The sequence below is a fragment of the Vitis vinifera genome, chromosome 11, assembly GCF_030704535.1.
Source record: "Vitis vinifera cultivar Pinot Noir 40024 chromosome 11, ASM3070453v1".
NCBI classification, from domain to species: Eukaryota; Viridiplantae; Streptophyta; class Magnoliopsida; order Vitales; family Vitaceae; genus Vitis; species Vitis vinifera.
Window position 1 is genome coordinate 14,993,668 of NC_081815.1, and position 16,297 is coordinate 15,009,964.

A 16,297-nucleotide genomic window follows, 5' to 3' on the forward strand; every position below is an offset into this window, starting at 1 on the left:
CGATTACATCATTGTTTTATCTAGTTTTTGTAATTGATTGCATCTTGTCTGATCAATCATGATAGTTCAATTTTGATTTCAACATAGACCACACCTAGATGATCAGTCATGTTGTTGTCCTATCTAGTCTTCGCCATAAGCCATACCCTGTCAAATTGGTCATAAAAGTTCAATTTCATTTTTTACGTAGAGTGGACCTGTGCGATCGATCATGTCGTTGTATTGTCTCATCTTTGTCATACACTACACACTATCCAATCAGTCATGACAGTTCAGTTCCAATTTCGGTGTAGACCGCACCTAGATGAACAGTCACATTGTTGTCTTGTCTGGTCTTTGTCATAGACCATACCCCATCGGATCGGTCATAAAAGTTCAGTTTCGTTTTCGAGGTGGAGCGAACTTATGTGATTGGTCACATCGTTGTATTGTCTCAACTTCATCATACATCGCACACTATTTGATCGATCTTGACAATTAGGTATTGTATTCTCCGAAGATCACATCTATACAATCGATCACATCGTTGTCCTGTCTACTTTTCGTAATAAACTGCATCCTATCTAATCAATCATGATAGTTCAGTTTTGATTTCGATGTAGACCGCACCTATACGATCAATCACGTCATTTTCTTGTCTGGTCCTCGTCATGGACCGTACCCAGTTGAATCGATCATGATAGTTTAGTTTCATTTTAGGCATAGAGCGAACTTGTACAATCGGTCACATCTTTCTCATGTCACATCTTCATCATAAAACTGTCTGATCGATCTTGACAGTTAAGTATTGTATTCTATGGAGATCACACCTATATGATTGGTCACATTGTTGTCCTGTCTGCTTTTCATGATAAACTGCATCCTATCCAATCGGTCTTAACAATTCATTATCGTATTTTATGAAGATCACACATGTACAATCGATCAAGTCATTGTCCTATTTACTTTTCATGATAGACTGCATCCTGTCTGATTGGTCATGACAGTTTAGTTCAAATTTTGACGTAGATTGCACCTGTACAATCAATCACATCATCATCCTATCTAGTCTTCATCATAGACTGTACCTCATCAAATCGATCATAATAGTTCAGTTTCATTTTCGGCATAGAACGGACTTGTACAATTGGTCAAGTCATTGTCCTGTCTCGTCTTCCTCATAAATCGCACACTATCTGGTCGGACTTAACAATTTAGTATTGTATTCTATAGAGATCATACCTTTATGATCGGTCATATCATTATCCTGTTTGGCTTTCATGATTGATCGTATCTTGTCTAATCGGTCATGACAATTCAGTTCAGATTTTAGCGTAGACCGCACTCATATGATCAATCACATTGTTGTCTTGTCTGGTCTTCGTCGTATATCGTACCCCGTCGAATCGATCATAAAAGTTTAATTTCGTTTTCGGCGTAAAGCGAACCTATATGATTGATCTTAATAGTTAGGTATTGTATTTTGTAGAGATCAAACATGTATAATCAATCATGTCATTGTGTTGTATGTTTTTCATGATAGACCGCATCCTATCTAGTCAGTCATGACAGTTCAGTTCCAATTTTGAAGTAGACCGCACCTATATAATCAGTCACATTGTTGTCTTATTTGGTCTTAGTCATTGACCGTACTCCGTTAGTTTGGTCATAACAGTTCAGTTTTGTGTTTGGCGTAAAGTCGACGTGTACGATCAATCACGTCATTGTCCTGCCTCATCTTCGTCATAGACCGCACACTTTCTAATCGGTCTTAACATGTCAGTGAAGTATTTTACGAAGATCATACCTATACGATCAATCACGTAGTTGTCATTTCTACTTTTCATGATAGACAACATCTTGTTTGATCGGTCATGATAGTTCAGTTCCAATTTTGAATTAGACCGTACCTGTACGATCAGTCACATCATTTTCTTGTCTGGTTTTCGTCATAGACCATACCTCGTTGGATCGGTCATAACAGTTTAGTTTCATTTTTGGCATAAAACAAACCTGTACGATTGATCACTTTATTAGCCTGTCTTGTCTTCGTCATGGACCGCACATTATCTAATCGCTCTTAATAGTTCAATATCCTATTCTACGAAGATCACACCTTTACAATCGGTCAAGTCATAGTCATGTCTCATTTTCATCATAGACCGCACTAGTACGATAAGTCACCTCGTTATCCTATTTGGTTTTCATGATAGACCGTATTATGTCCAATCAGTCATCACAGTTCAGTTTCGATTTTAACCTATACCACACCTGTACAATCAACCACATCGTTGTCCTGTCTAGACTTCGCCATTGACTGTACCCAATCGGATCGATCATGACAGTTCAATTTCATTTTTGGAGTAGAGCAAAGTTGTACAATCGATCACGTCATTGTCATGTCTCATCTTCATCATTGACCGCACACTATTCGATCGGTACATGCAATTGTACGATCAAGAATTACTAAGAATCCCTAGTATTAAGGAATATGCGATTGTACTTTCTCTTTAGTCAAACTTACACTAAAAGGTATTTTCATCTCAATATTAGTGTCTTAACCTTTCATTCATCCGATTGTTTCCCCTTTGATCTAACCTTAGGTTTTCATGTTTCACCCCAAGATGACTTTTTAACCTCATATGGGCATGTCCTCACATACATAGACCATAAAATAAAAATAAAAAAACCATTCTTGATTTCAAAGAAATTAAAAACAATAATTTATTCGATAAACAAAAAAATAAACAAACAAACAAACCAAGAAAAACCTTCAAGGTCTTATTTTTCCCCCAAGAATCATCAAGTCATCTTTACTCCTCAAAAAATCAAGAAGTCTCTAGAAAACCTAAAAATTAAGTTTTTATAGTTTCCACCAAAAAAACTAACACGTGGCATGTTCCTATTGGTCAGTTATTTTACAAATAATTACCTAAAATTACTAAAAAAAATAATAATAAAATCATGATTTCTAGTCGTGTAAGGTCCACTAAGGGTGGATGAAGTGCCTAAGATGAAATTCCCGAAGTAGAGGAGGTGAAACATCAATGTGGCAATGTGTGATTTCGAAATTGGGGTCATTTCGAAATCATTTCGAAATGGTCCTTCAACTTTACATAGTTGTCTTCAAACAACCATAACTTCTTCATTTTAGCCCCAATTTGCACACCATTTAAGTATTGGATTCCTGACTTCCATAGTTTCGAAACGAGATATAGTTTATCCAAAATGAACTTTGGAAAGAGCTCCAAATTTCACCTCCAATTCAAAGTACATGTTACTACTAGATTTTGAGTTCCAAATTTCCATGCAACCTGATAAATTTGCTTCATGCCTCATTATCCATGCTTGCATGCCTTATTTCTTACTTCATAATTATCAATCCTCATCTCCCAAATTCATAACACCCCCATCTTGTCTTTTCTTATAGTCCATGAGTCTTGACTCGCTCATTTCCTCATTTAACCATTTCTTGACCTTTCAAAATTTAAAGTGAGCACCTTTTTTCCCTTAAACTTAAGATAAATCTCCAAAATGTAAGTTAAGCTCATAGCTAGGGCCTTAGCATCAATTCTAGTCAATTCGAATAATTTGAGTGTCTTATGGTGCATAAATCATATTAAATATGTGCCATTAGAGCACATATTTTGGCTCTAATCACTAACCAATAAATGCATATAGGATACTTAGGATAGTACCCTTGGCTATATCGTCCCTGGTACTATTTTGTGATAACAGTGGGGCAGTGGCATAGTCTCAAAAACCAAGAAACCATCAGAAAGAAAGCAAATTGAGAGGAAGTATAACTTTATATATGCGATGGTAATGAGAGGAGATGTCATTATGAAAAAAAACACTTCTATAGAGAACTTGGCAGATCCCTTCATGGAGACTTTGTTTACTAGAGTCTTTGATGGTCATAGGAATAACTTAGGTGTCATATGTCTTCCCAACATGTTTTAGGGCTAGTAAGAGTTTGTTGTGATTAAGCTTTAGAAATCTTGATATGATGTAATAAATAGAGATTCATTTATAAATTTATTTATTTATGTTTCTTGTTTTCCCTTTATTGTCCTATATGCATTAATTAGTTAGTTAAGAATACACACCTATATCACTTGCATTGTACACGATTTGGGTGCATTAGGAGTTGCACAAAAAATCCAAATCATTGGTTCCTTTTAGAGTGATGAGTAGTCCACAGTTGATTCATGGATTGAGGCAATCCATTTGAGATTGTAATGCACTACGTCCTAATTGGAGGGATGGCTTGTCTTGGCCTTTGAGATGGTTTATCCATAGTAAGTGCACTAGTGTATGTGATGCACACTAGATAGGACCTACAGTAAATCATGACATAAGGCTATCAGTTGTCATGATTTACCAAACTACTATATTGCATGGACTCTCAACCGTGAGATGATATTGAGTTTGTACCAAAGTCAACAGAGGCTTTAACCTATGTGAAAGACTCTAAGGGAATCACATATCCTTATGGATTGGGTCACTATTGATGAAACCAAGTGGCATAAGGTATTCTCAATATAGGTATCATGACATCTCATGAATTGAGACGGTGTGTTTCCTTAGGTGATTCAAAGGACATGTGATGTAAAAGACTATTGTTATAGCATTTTCTTTAGTGGAAATTTGGCATATGCTCTTTAGAGCTAAAGTATGTCAATTGATCACATAATAAGCGGGATCTATAAGTCAAAGATTGGATAGGTAATCTTGATAGGTGTAGCACTACCTTATTAGATTACGAACACTAGTTCATGAGAAATCTGCATTAGTGAATAATAAGTGATAAACTCGAGCTTCCTCTTGTTGTTATTTACATAAGATATTAGAGTGTAATTGATTCTCTATATTGAGATATTGAATCAACTTCAGAATTGGATTCTGAAAAAGCCAATACGGCTATGGGTTCTAGTGGTCCTCACTTTTAGCTCATATGTCATTATGACATGGTTTATGAGGGTTGGATTAGCTCTAGATTGCTTTTGTGCATAAGAACGCTTTGGTAATTATGCAAAGTTGCATAGGGAATAGTGAACAAGGTATCTAGATTGGGCTAATTGATTAATTAGATAACCTTGTGTGGTTAATCAATCAATTAGGACATTTTAGGCTAAATTAAGTAACCCCAGCCTTGGTTGGTTGTAGTCACTTAAACCTAAGAGGGGAACCCTATAAATACTACCCCCTTTGGGGTTAGAGTTTCCAACTCATTAGTGAAGTCATTTTCCACCACTAAATAGAGAGAGTCAAAGCTTCCTCCCTCTCATTGCCCACCCTTTGAAATGTCAAGATCATGGTAGGAGTCATTGGGCCAAAGATCTTAGGTAAACAAAACTTCCGTATACATCAGGTTTCCTCTTCAAGCACAGAATTAATTTAAGAACATCCAAATTATAAGCTTTTTATAGCACCATTCTTTTAGATCCTATTAATAAAAATTGCATTTTTATGCTTCCGTCGTTAGGATTTAAAGCCCTAAGGAGTATTCATGTATCTAACCTGAACTTGGGATAGGGAATGGAGAAATATAGGGTTCCCTACAACCAACCCTATAAGTCTTAAGACCTATACAAACCCTTTCTTAACCTATTTTTTGGTCAGATGCTTTGAGAGAATCAACCCAACTTGCCCTATCATTCCCAAACTCTTAACAAGAATTCACTAATCAAATTTTAGGTTGTTGGAAGAACCTACATCCCCTTTGAGGTTGAGGTGAATCCACTAGAGCATTAAAGGTAGAGGTGTTGCATCGCAGACATGAATCATGGTATAAATACTGGACAATAAGTCTTTAAGGTAAAGTTGTTAGGTAATTTTTATATTTTGATCTCATATAGTGAATTATTAAATTGGAGGCCTTAGATCCAATAATTTTTTTATCTCTACCGTTAGTGTAGGGGTTTTCCATGTAAAATTGATTGTCTCGTGTGTGATTGTGTTTACATTGAATATTTACATTGTTATACAGGTTTCAATTTATTTAAATTAGCTTAGATCCCTCTTATGGATTAAATTGGATAAAGAATTTCAACTCACAAATTAAAATTCTTGATTTTCACCCATTAACCCCCACTGGGTGTTACCTTACTAACACAAAGGTTTTTCAATAATAATAATAATAATAATAATATACTCGTATACTGCATGTAATCCTGTCTATGGTATAGTTACGAGATTGTACCCATATACAATTATTTCTGTCTTTCCTTGACCAAACTCCATATTTCTAGTTTAAATAATCCCATAAATTCTTAATCTTTGGTTAAATTTCTTTTCTTTTTTTTTCTCATCTAGCACTTTAATTATCTTTGTTTCAAGAACATTTCTCTAAACTACTCCTATTTTTTCTTGAAGTTTTACTTCTTCAAGGCATAAATCTAAGGAAAAAAATTTCTTAGTTCTGGACTTCCTCGGATTAACTCTAGTACTATCATCACTTGACATCCTACACAAAAAATATATAAAGTTAATGCTACATAATATATAACATCTAACAAATTGCATTAAAGAAATACATAACTATGTATAAACATAACATAAAAAATTGGGAAAACTATGTTTTGGCCCGCCCATTTGGGCGTAATAGCTTTTTCATAACCCAAGTTTGCGTAACCCAAAATATGTCCACTGTTGCCCAAAAAAATATCCCTTTCATGCACTATCCACTGTTTTATAATTTCATTTCCAAAATTACCCCTCCACCCTTCCATGTCAGCAGCCATCTCCCTCTCCATGTCACGGGTTGTGCTTTTAATAAATAAACACAAAAATCTTAAACAAGTTAGCAAAACCCACGCAACACCCGACTCTGAAATTTGGGGGAACCAGGATAGGGCAAAAGGAGAGAGAGTCACAGAGAGTCCTTAGCTTCTTTCTCTTCTCTCTCTTTTCTCTCTGTTGTGTGAATTTCTCAGTGAAAAATCGAAAGCTTGTAAGCTGTAATCGATTCACGTGTGTCGCCGTACTACTGATCCGCAAATTTCTTCAGATAAAGCGATTTCATCTCCAGGTTCTCGCCTTCATTTAGAGATTTCCACTCTGTTATGAGCTCTCTTACACTATTCAAGTTAGATTCGCTTTCTAGTCCTTCTTTTAGCTTCTGTTTGGTTGCTCAGAAAACTGAGGTAAATGAGGAAAATATGAGGCGAAACTTATATGATTATTTTTTTTTGTATTGTTGTTGGTTTCTTTGCAATGAAAGAGAACAAATGTTTAGGCGCAGCTGTAAATCTCGAGCTTTGTTCTTTATTCCCCTTTTTTTTCTTCCGGCGACCACACGAACAAACGATAAATATGTACATTTTTGTGTATTCTTTACTTGGTCTTTCCTGATTACTATTTTTGTTTGGTAATTTTTTTTCATTGATTTCATGCATCTGGAACTATTCAGTGCACGTAATTTAGGTTTCTGGCCTAATTTTTGGGATTTAGGTTCTCTTGAGATTGACAATTAATTATTGTTTTTATTTTTAATTGCAATTTAGCACCCGAGGAAAGCTGAATTTCTGAACTTCTGTTGTGTGATTAGATGCTTAGTTTGTGACATGACTGATTTTCTTGAATACCTATGTAATTTCTGCTCTGTGGGATGGTTGATTTTGTTTGACCTTGATTGAATTTTTAAACTCTTTTTTCGCTCTTGGATTCGGTTCTTGAGGTAAGATAAAGTTGTGGGTATGTTTTTATTTTATTTGTTTTTGTGTTCTTTTAATAAAAGCTTGCTGTTTTTATGTTGGGTGTTTGTTTATTAATGTTTTTTTAGCACTTTGTGTGGATTGATTGATTGTAATCCTAATTTTCTGTGGTGCTTCTTATTTTTTTTGTTTTTTTTTTTTCTGGGTTTTTTGGTTTAATTCGTTCAAGGGTTTTGTTTAAAGGTGGTAAGGAGCAGATTATATAAGCCTATAAACATGTATTCAAAGCTGGTTGGATTGAGGAAAGCTGAACTTCTGAACTTCTGCTGTGTGATTAGATGCTTAGTTTGTGACATGACTGATTTTCTCGAATATCTATGTAACTTCTGCTCTGTGGGAAGGTTGATTTTGTTTAACCTTGATTTAAACTCTTTTTAGTTAAATGTTAATGGAAACTGATGCAAACCCTAATGAGTAGGTGTGGCAATATGAGCTGTTGGGAATTAGGACATGTTTGGGAGACAAAGTTGGAGAATTCAAGAACAGATGCCAGAGGCAGTATAAGCTATTTGAACCAAAACCCACCTCTCCTGCCACCTAGAGAGCTGTTTTTTATTTTTTATTTTTAAATTAAGTTTATAATTTGTTTTTCCTTTTTTGAATGCATAGAGCTTCACATCAAACAGCAAATAAGGTTTTCTTACTTTGTGCCAAATGGAGGGTCCTTAGCTTCTCTCTCTTCTCTCTCTTTTCTCTCTGTTGTGTGAATTTCTCAGTGAAAAATCGAAAGCTTGGGTTCTTATCCATCTTAATTTTTATTAAATGAAAACCGTGGGTTGGGTTCAATCACTGCTACCATTGGACTATGATACTCTTTGATAAGATATATTTATTTTAAATTTGTTAAGGTTCATCATTACAAAAATACAATTTTAATTATTTAATTTGAAATTATATGCTGTAATTTTATTCAGATTTGTTTATATTAGCTACGAGATTATTTCTTGTTGGTTCTTGCTTCTCAAAAGTTGTCTTAAATGCTTATTATGTTGCCACTTGTCATAACCCTTGATACTTGGTTCAAGTAGCAAAGTGTTGGGGTGGGATGCTGGTAGGTTTCCAATTTCATTTTCAGGGGGGGAAAAAATTGTTACCTATATAAAATGTTTATTTTGTTGTGATACTTATTTACAAACATAAGTGACTTTAACTTCTTCCTGTTAAAACATACAAGAAGAAACCTTTGTTATTTACAATAAGCATTAATGATTTTTAGCTTTTTCATTATGTATTGTATGTCAGCTTTGAAATTTCTGCCCTGTCCCTTCTTCTTTTCCCATTCTCAACTTCTCATTGTTGGATTACAGATATATATGGACTGTTTGCAAAAGGCAAGATTCCAACATTCATAGATTACTTGGGAATTGTTGTTGAGGTATTTGCTTTTTCCTATGTTGCTGCTTATTTTAGTTCTGGAATATACGATGTTCAATGTACCATCTCAAGAAGTCATTCTATTATTGAATCTTTGTTTAATTTCACCAGGTGTATTCTGGGCAGTGATGGAAGCATCACTTAAGAAGATGTCGACCAAACTCAATACGTTGGTGAAGCTGCCAAGGGTGATGGGTCCATTGCTGAGATGAAAACGGGGGAAGGAAAAACCTTGGTTTCCACATTAGCAGCCTCTCTCAACGCCCTCACTGGTGAGGGTGTTCATGGTATGTGTTCTGTCCTAACTTGTTTGAAATGTGGTTGTTGCTTTTATGTGTGCAAATGAATGAAACGATCATGCATAGTTTTTCTTCAATGGCATCGAAATGGTGCTAGTAGAATGATTCAAATGTAAGCAAGGCAATTGAATTGCTTGTATTGATTTGTGGAAAACATCCATGAGTACAAGAATCAGGATAGGCATCTCAATAATTATATTTTCTGGGATCTCCTTCTGGGCTTCAGTTGGTTAGTTGGAATATGTCTCCTGACAGAAAGTTAATGTTAAAATTTGTCTTATTTAAAGAGTGATAGGACTAGGGGTGGCATTAAAACTGGTTTTGGAGGCTTCTTTGTCACAAATGTGCAATGGGGAATCTCTCTTTGGAAAATAGGCACATGACAACTATGGATTCAAATGTTAGCAACTATAACAATAAACATACTTAACTTTACGAAAAATAAATGGATAGATGTTAGATTAGTGCCCATTGGTCCATCTGTGCACTAGGTAAGTGGCCCATCAATCCATTTTGTATGAACAAATTTCACAGCTTGCAAATCAAAAGGAAAGACAAAGAGCGAATAAAATAAATTTGTATTGATTCAAAATAAATGATTGGTACAAGTCCAATGTATATTCTGTACAAAATGAGGCATGAACCTTGATGGTTCTATTAAACTCAGCTCTTTGAAAGTGGGATTAGCATTGATAATCAACAACTTGGAATAAACATCTTGTTCTATCTGCCTGTCTGATCAAAAATGAATTTGTTTGTTTTAGAATTAGCTCTGATCATACTTCAACACTTTCTCCCTAACCTGTGTTCATGGAGTTATGCAAGACTGGCTATGCTCTTGACATTCAATGGGTTTGAAAACTAGGGAAAATAAATTACATTGAGAGTTGAGATTAATTGAATTTTTATTTTTGGATTCATTATATTTGCATATACCTGCAATCTCAAATTTAGGACAGCATAACCCAGCAGATTTGTTGGATGGAAAGAACTTGAAAGCAAATGTCATTTCCCATGTATGATATTAATATGAACAAGTTAGGGAAATGTTTTATGATGTGTGCACTGTCCTAGGATCTAGACCTGTGAGTAATGTAATATTTGCATGTTTGTGAGCTTACTCTACTGGACATTTGTATTATTTTAGCCTCGAATTTTATTTTCATGAGAGGATTACAAATAGAAACGAACAATGCATACCAACCCTTTGTTTGATGCACGATTGTTTTATAAATTAAATTATGGTATTCTTGTGTAAATGCTTAAACTGGTGTTGGGCAAGGTTGGAAATCAGTGTTGGTGGAACTGTTAGTAAGAGAAGGAAGTGTTTTGTAATACCGTATGAAGTTTGATAAATCAAACACTATGCGTAGACCTTTGTTGTATAAAGAATTGTGAATAGAAAGCTATGCACTGTGCATTGCCTCTTGTGTAACTTTTCTTAATGGAAACCTATGCAAAGAACCACCGATTCTATGTATTTGTTCCCATATACAGTATGTGCCAAGTGGGTAGCGGGTGCTATGATAAACCATATTCCATTCCAGCTTGCATGCTTGTAATATGTTCTATGTGTTTGTCTCAAAGTGTCAAACAGAAATTGGTGATATGTATTTTTTGCAAAGTGTTAAACATAAATTGGTGTCGTTAATGACTATATTTATTTGAAATGTTTGAGTTTTCTTAGTTTATTTTCTTCTGCATGTACTTGAGTCAATTTCTGTTTTTCTTTTTCAGGATGATATGCCAAAGCCTGGTCAAGCCCCTCGTCCTGCTGGAGGAGCTCCTGTTCGCACCTGATAAAAAGAAGTTGATTTCCTCGGTCATTCTGCTTTCAAACAGTTACCTGAAATTTTCAGAACTTTTGAGGCCATTTGTTTTTGTTTTTCTTGGTTTGGGAGATTTTGATTATGATGGAAGGTTTAACTTTTGCTGTTTAATGCTTTTGAGTATTAATGTAGTATCAGGAAAATGAAAATTGAGACATGAGAATGAATTTCATTTTTTTAACTATCTTTGAATCAAATCCTATAATTTTGAGTTGAAATTTGCTCCCCTATGGGACCTCAATCATTGGGTTCTGGCAGCTTAGGTGAAACCCTGAATTCAAATACGATGCCTGCATTTCTACTAAAAGGGTATTTATTACCTTAGAGCTGCATTGGATTAGCAGTGTAAACTCTATTATCATTTTCCCCTCATTTCTTTCAATATGGCGTTGATGCCCTTTGAACCTAAAGAGTGGTGATTAACTTCCTCAAACTTCATAGCTCTGTTGGGAAATTTTGTTCTTTTTGCTTAATAGGGTGTAGATTGGAAGATGGAGGATGATTATTTCCCTGGCAGCATTTCAAAGTTAGGTTCAGTGCTTTTTTGGTACTTTGCCGGATGGCCCAAGCAGCCAGTAGCAGATACTCAAATTTTATGCTTGGGTTTTACTTGAATGCTCATACATTAGCTGTCATCTTCAAGGTCCATTTGGTTTTAATGCATCTGGATCACGCAGCTGAGCAGAGGAAAGAGGAAATGAATCTGTTACTGGTTTGATATTTTTGGGGCTTAGGTGCTTACGAGCTGTACGGTGTAAGCAAAATCCTCGTTAAAAGTCTAACTTAAGACAACTGGCTCCAAATAGCATATGGCCCGGCGTTGAAAGTGGCTGTAGCCTACAATCTCAAATCAAGGGGTGAGTCCCGTACCATTTAAAAGAATTGTGACCTTCAGTGTCAGAAATTTTCAGTTAAATACAAATGAATTGCATCTTCTTCACTGAATTTTCAGCCTCCGGTTTCATCTTTGCGAGGTGAGATTCACATTCATTTTCCATTGATCGAATTCTCCCTCCTCTGCCACAACCTGGCTAGGGACTCGGTTAAGTTAAGATGCTAACACTGAATGAAAATTGATTCCAACAATTTTCATCAATCAATTCCTCAAGTACAAAAGCAGATGGTGTATGGTGGATTGCAGTAATAGATGAAGTTGGTTTAGTTTATCCATCCTTTGATGGGCACAAGGATAAAACCATCTATTGCTGGGCAAGGTAGCTAGATGCAGCTTTCCCCAGAAGGGTCGAGGTAGCAGAATGTCCATTTTGGTCTCAAATCGCTCAACATTGCTGAAGTTCCTTTGCAATCCTAATGCAGACTGCCATTGGGCAGTTTGTCTTAATTGCGTTGGAGGCAATGTGTGACCTGCTAACAGCATATCCCTCCTGCAACAACCAAATCCAACAGATGGACTGCATCAGTTTCTGTAAACCATTTGTTGGAGCTCCAGACCATAGCAAATATCTCCAACTTCAATTGGGAGTGATCAGCTTCTATAGAACAATAAAATGCCATACCATATTATAATTTCCCCTTATATTTTTCCCATTCTCCTAAGGTGGGGCTTGATGAGTTTTTAGACCAAAAGACTTGTGCAAGTAAACATCATCTGGATCAGGCAACAAAAAAAAAAACACCTGACTCTATTTCTTGGCTAATGACAATTGAAAAGCCTCTAAAAGAGAACACTAGGAGGATACCTTGTTCAGGGCGCTCATCATGGTCCTGAGGGGAGGAGAGTTTATTTTTGCACGGCTTGCTACCTAGGAACATAAGAGGAAAATCAATAATGAAATTGCATTCAATTTCCAAGCCATGCAACAGAGCCTGAGAATTAATTCACAACCAAATCAAGAATCTAAAACACAAAATTATGTTATTTGCAAGTAAACCTCATCCAATTTGATGTATCCAAATGGTAATTTAGGGTCACTCTCATCGATAATCTGCTTCAGAAGTTTTCCCAGATGAGTTTCAGTGTCATTGCCAGTCCATCCCCATTGTTTAGCTAAATTTAGCATTTCTGTAAGGTAGGAAGCATTATGGCAGAGATTATCAAATACAGTGGTTTTGCTTTTAAGTTGCTTAGGTACTACCTTAATGGCCTTTAGGTACTACCTTAGTGGCCTTCAGGTACTACTTTAAGGGACCTTAGGTACTACCTTAGCTAAACTTCAACTCAACCTCTCCCAATCCTCTATTCTTCATTTGTGACCCTTAGACCATGCCATTATATGCTTCTCTTGAGTCCTCAAGTGGTCCACCAATGGTTTTTTGCTACTGTTGCTTAGGTACTACCTTAATGGCCTTTAGGTATTACCTTAGTGGCCTTCAGGTACTACCTAACTAAACTTCAACTCAACATCTCCCAAGCCTCGGGTCTTCCTTTGTCACCCTTAGACCATGCCATTATATGCTTCTCTTGAGTCCTCAAGTGGTCCACCAATGGTTTTTTGCTACTGTTGCTTAGGTACTACCTTAATGGCCTTTAGGTACTACCTTAGTGGCCTTCAGGTACTACCTTAAGGGACCCTAGGTACTACCTTAGCTAAACTTCAACTCAACATCTCCCAAGCCTTGGGTCTTCCTTTGTGACCCTTAGACCATGCCATTATATGTTTCTCTTGAGCCCTCAAGTGGTCCACCAATGGTTTTTTGCTACTGTTCCTTAGGTACTACCTTAATGGCCTTTAGGTACTACCTTAGTGGCCTTCAGGTACTACCTTAAGGGCCCCTAGGTACTACCTTACCAAAACTTCAACTCAACCTCTCCCAAGCCTCGGGTCTTCCTTTGTGACCCTTAGACCATGCCATTATATGCTTCTCTTGAGTCCTCAAGTGGTCCACCAATGGTTTTTTTCTACTGTTCCTTAGGTACTACCTTAATGGCCTTTAGGTACTACCTTAGTGGCCTTCAGGTACTACCTTAAGGGCCTCTAGGTACTACCTTACCAAAACTTCAACTCAACCTCTCCCAAGCCTCAGGTCTTCCTTTGTGACCCTTAGACCATGCCATTATTTGCTTCTCTTGAGTCCTCAAGTGGTCCATCAATGGTTTTTTGCTACTGTTCCTTAGGTACTACCTTAGTAGCCTTAAGGTACTACCTTAGTGGCCTTGAGGTACTATCTTAAGGGACCCTAGGTACTACCTTAGCTAAACTTCAACTCAACATCTCCCAAGCCTCGGGTCTTCCTTTGTCACCCTTAAACCATGCCATTATATGCTTCTCTTGAGTCCTCAAGTGGTCCACCAATGGTTTTTTTCTACTGTTCCTTAGGTACTACCTTAGTGGCCTTAAGGTACTACCTTAGTAGCCTTGAGGTACTACCTTAAGGGACCCTAGGTACTACCTTAGTTAAACTTCAACTCAACCTCTCCCAAGCCTCGGGTCTTCATTTGTGACCCTTAGACCATGCCATTATATGCTTCTCTTGAGTCCTCAAGTGGTCCACCAATGGTTTTTTGCTACTGTTGCTTAGATACTACCTTAATGGCCTTTAGGTACTACCTTAGTGGCCTTCAGGTACTACCTTAAGGGACCCTAGGTACTACCTTAAGGTAAACTTGGACTCAACCTCTCCCAAGCCTCGAGTCTTCTTTGGTGACCTTTAGAGCATCCCATCATGTGGTTCTCTTCATTCATCAAGTGGTCCACCAATGGTTTTTTGCTACTGTAGCTTAGGTACTACCTTAAGGGCCCTTTGGTACTACCTTACTGGCTTTCAGGTACTACCTTAAAGGACCGTAGGTACTACCTTAAGGTAAACTTTAACTCCTTGGATGTAAAATATGTTCTTGTTGTCTTCGGATGTTGGTTTCTTAGTTGTTTTCTGAGATCATCTCGATAAAAAAAATATAATCACTACACTCTGATGTGCTGCCTAGTTTTAAGGTCTTGTTGGATATCCGAGTGATGACATTAATAAGTTCCTGTGGATGGTTTGCATAGGAGGGGGGGTATTCCCTCACATCAAGGAACCTGATTATCTGGTGATTTGTTGGTTGCTTGTAATATGGATTCTAAGTATGTCTCCTTTGGGTTCTTATTGTTGGTGTATTGTTGGTACACTAGTTTCAAGCTTTGTTCCATTTGAGATTCCAACTATTTGTCTTGATTGGCAATAGACTAACATTTAAGTTGAATCTCACTTGATGGTCTCACATTATTGGTGAATTTGCATTTGGTTGAAAGTTTACTTTTCTTTATGGCTTTATTGTGGTGAATATTGGAAACAGCTTGGATTTGTTTAATTTCCATGGAAGGTCCAAATAGTCCATGAGACATGTCTTTGTAATGTGAGTTAAGAGAATGTTGACTTGTTAGTGTTAGTGTTGGACGGCCCATCCAAATGGCATGTATTTAAACTTGCCATACAGGAATCCTAGAGACATGTCTTTATTTTCCCTATAAAGTCCCATGTCTGTTCTGATTAACTTTCCATGGTTTATAATCAATGAAGGTGTTCACTACTCACCATTGGATGGTTCGGATATACAAATTAAAACCTCCGAAGAACAGGATCCGTGTAAAAACAAAGAAATCAAAATCGGTATGCATGATAAACACCTGTAGATTGTATTCGTTTCTGATTCAGTGCAAAATTACCCACTGACCTTTTGTTGCCTCCTCCCTTTGCAGAAAGCAAGCTCCACAACCAGCTCAAAAAAAAAAAGAAGAATCCCTGGCAATGAAAGGCACTTTCAGAAGATGTTGTCTCCAATCAGTTACTTGTAACCCACATATTTAATATCCAAAACACTAATTCGTTCTCTTAAAAGTAATTTCTACAGCAATTTTATCGTGGTCAATCCCAAACAGGCCTTTATTATGATTTCTATATCCATATCCTCTCTTTTCAATTTCTTCCTTTCATTTTCCCTCTCACGTGGGCTTTATCTGAAGAAATTTGCAGATCAATAGTACGGAGACACGCATGAATCGATTATTCGATTTTTCACTGAGAAATTCACACAATAGAGAGAAAAGAGAGAGAAGAGAAAGAAGCTAAGGACTTTGCGTGGGTTTTGCTAACTTGTTTAAGATTTTTGTGTTTATTTATTAAAAGCACAACCCGTGACGTGGAGAGGGAGATGGCT

At 36.7% G+C, this 16,297-nt stretch overlaps 1 protein-coding gene and 2 long non-coding RNA genes across 3 annotated transcripts; 2 read left to right on the forward strand and 1 right to left on the reverse strand.

Moving 5' to 3' along the window:
• The first annotated feature begins 9,129 nt into the window (after positions 1–9,129).
• On the forward strand, positions 9,130–11,356 carry LOC132254663 (uncharacterized). Its single transcript, XR_009466958.1, has 2 exons — positions 9,130–9,358; positions 11,108–11,356. It is a non-coding gene; the product is annotated as an uncharacterized LOC132254663 (long non-coding RNA).
• A 1,118-nt stretch (positions 11,357–12,474) lies between these two features.
• Positions 12,475–13,220, reverse strand: LOC100852652 (tRNA (guanine(26)-N(2))-dimethyltransferase). Its single transcript, XM_003633134.4, has 3 exons — positions 13,092–13,220; positions 12,900–12,962; positions 12,475–12,584 (listed from the first exon to the last, which is right to left on the reverse strand). The coding sequence occupies exons 1-3, from the start codon at positions 13,218–13,220 to the stop codon at positions 12,480–12,482; spliced, it is 297 nt and encodes a 98-aa protein (XP_003633182.1). The 3' UTR covers positions 12,475–12,479.
• Positions 13,221–15,310: 2,090 nt separating this feature from the next.
• LOC109123394 (uncharacterized) lies at positions 15,311–16,009 on the forward strand. The gene is made up of 2 exons (XR_002031112.2): positions 15,311–15,750; positions 15,840–16,009. It is a non-coding gene; the product is annotated as an uncharacterized LOC109123394 (long non-coding RNA).
• The last annotated feature ends 288 nt before the right edge of the window (positions 16,010–16,297 follow it).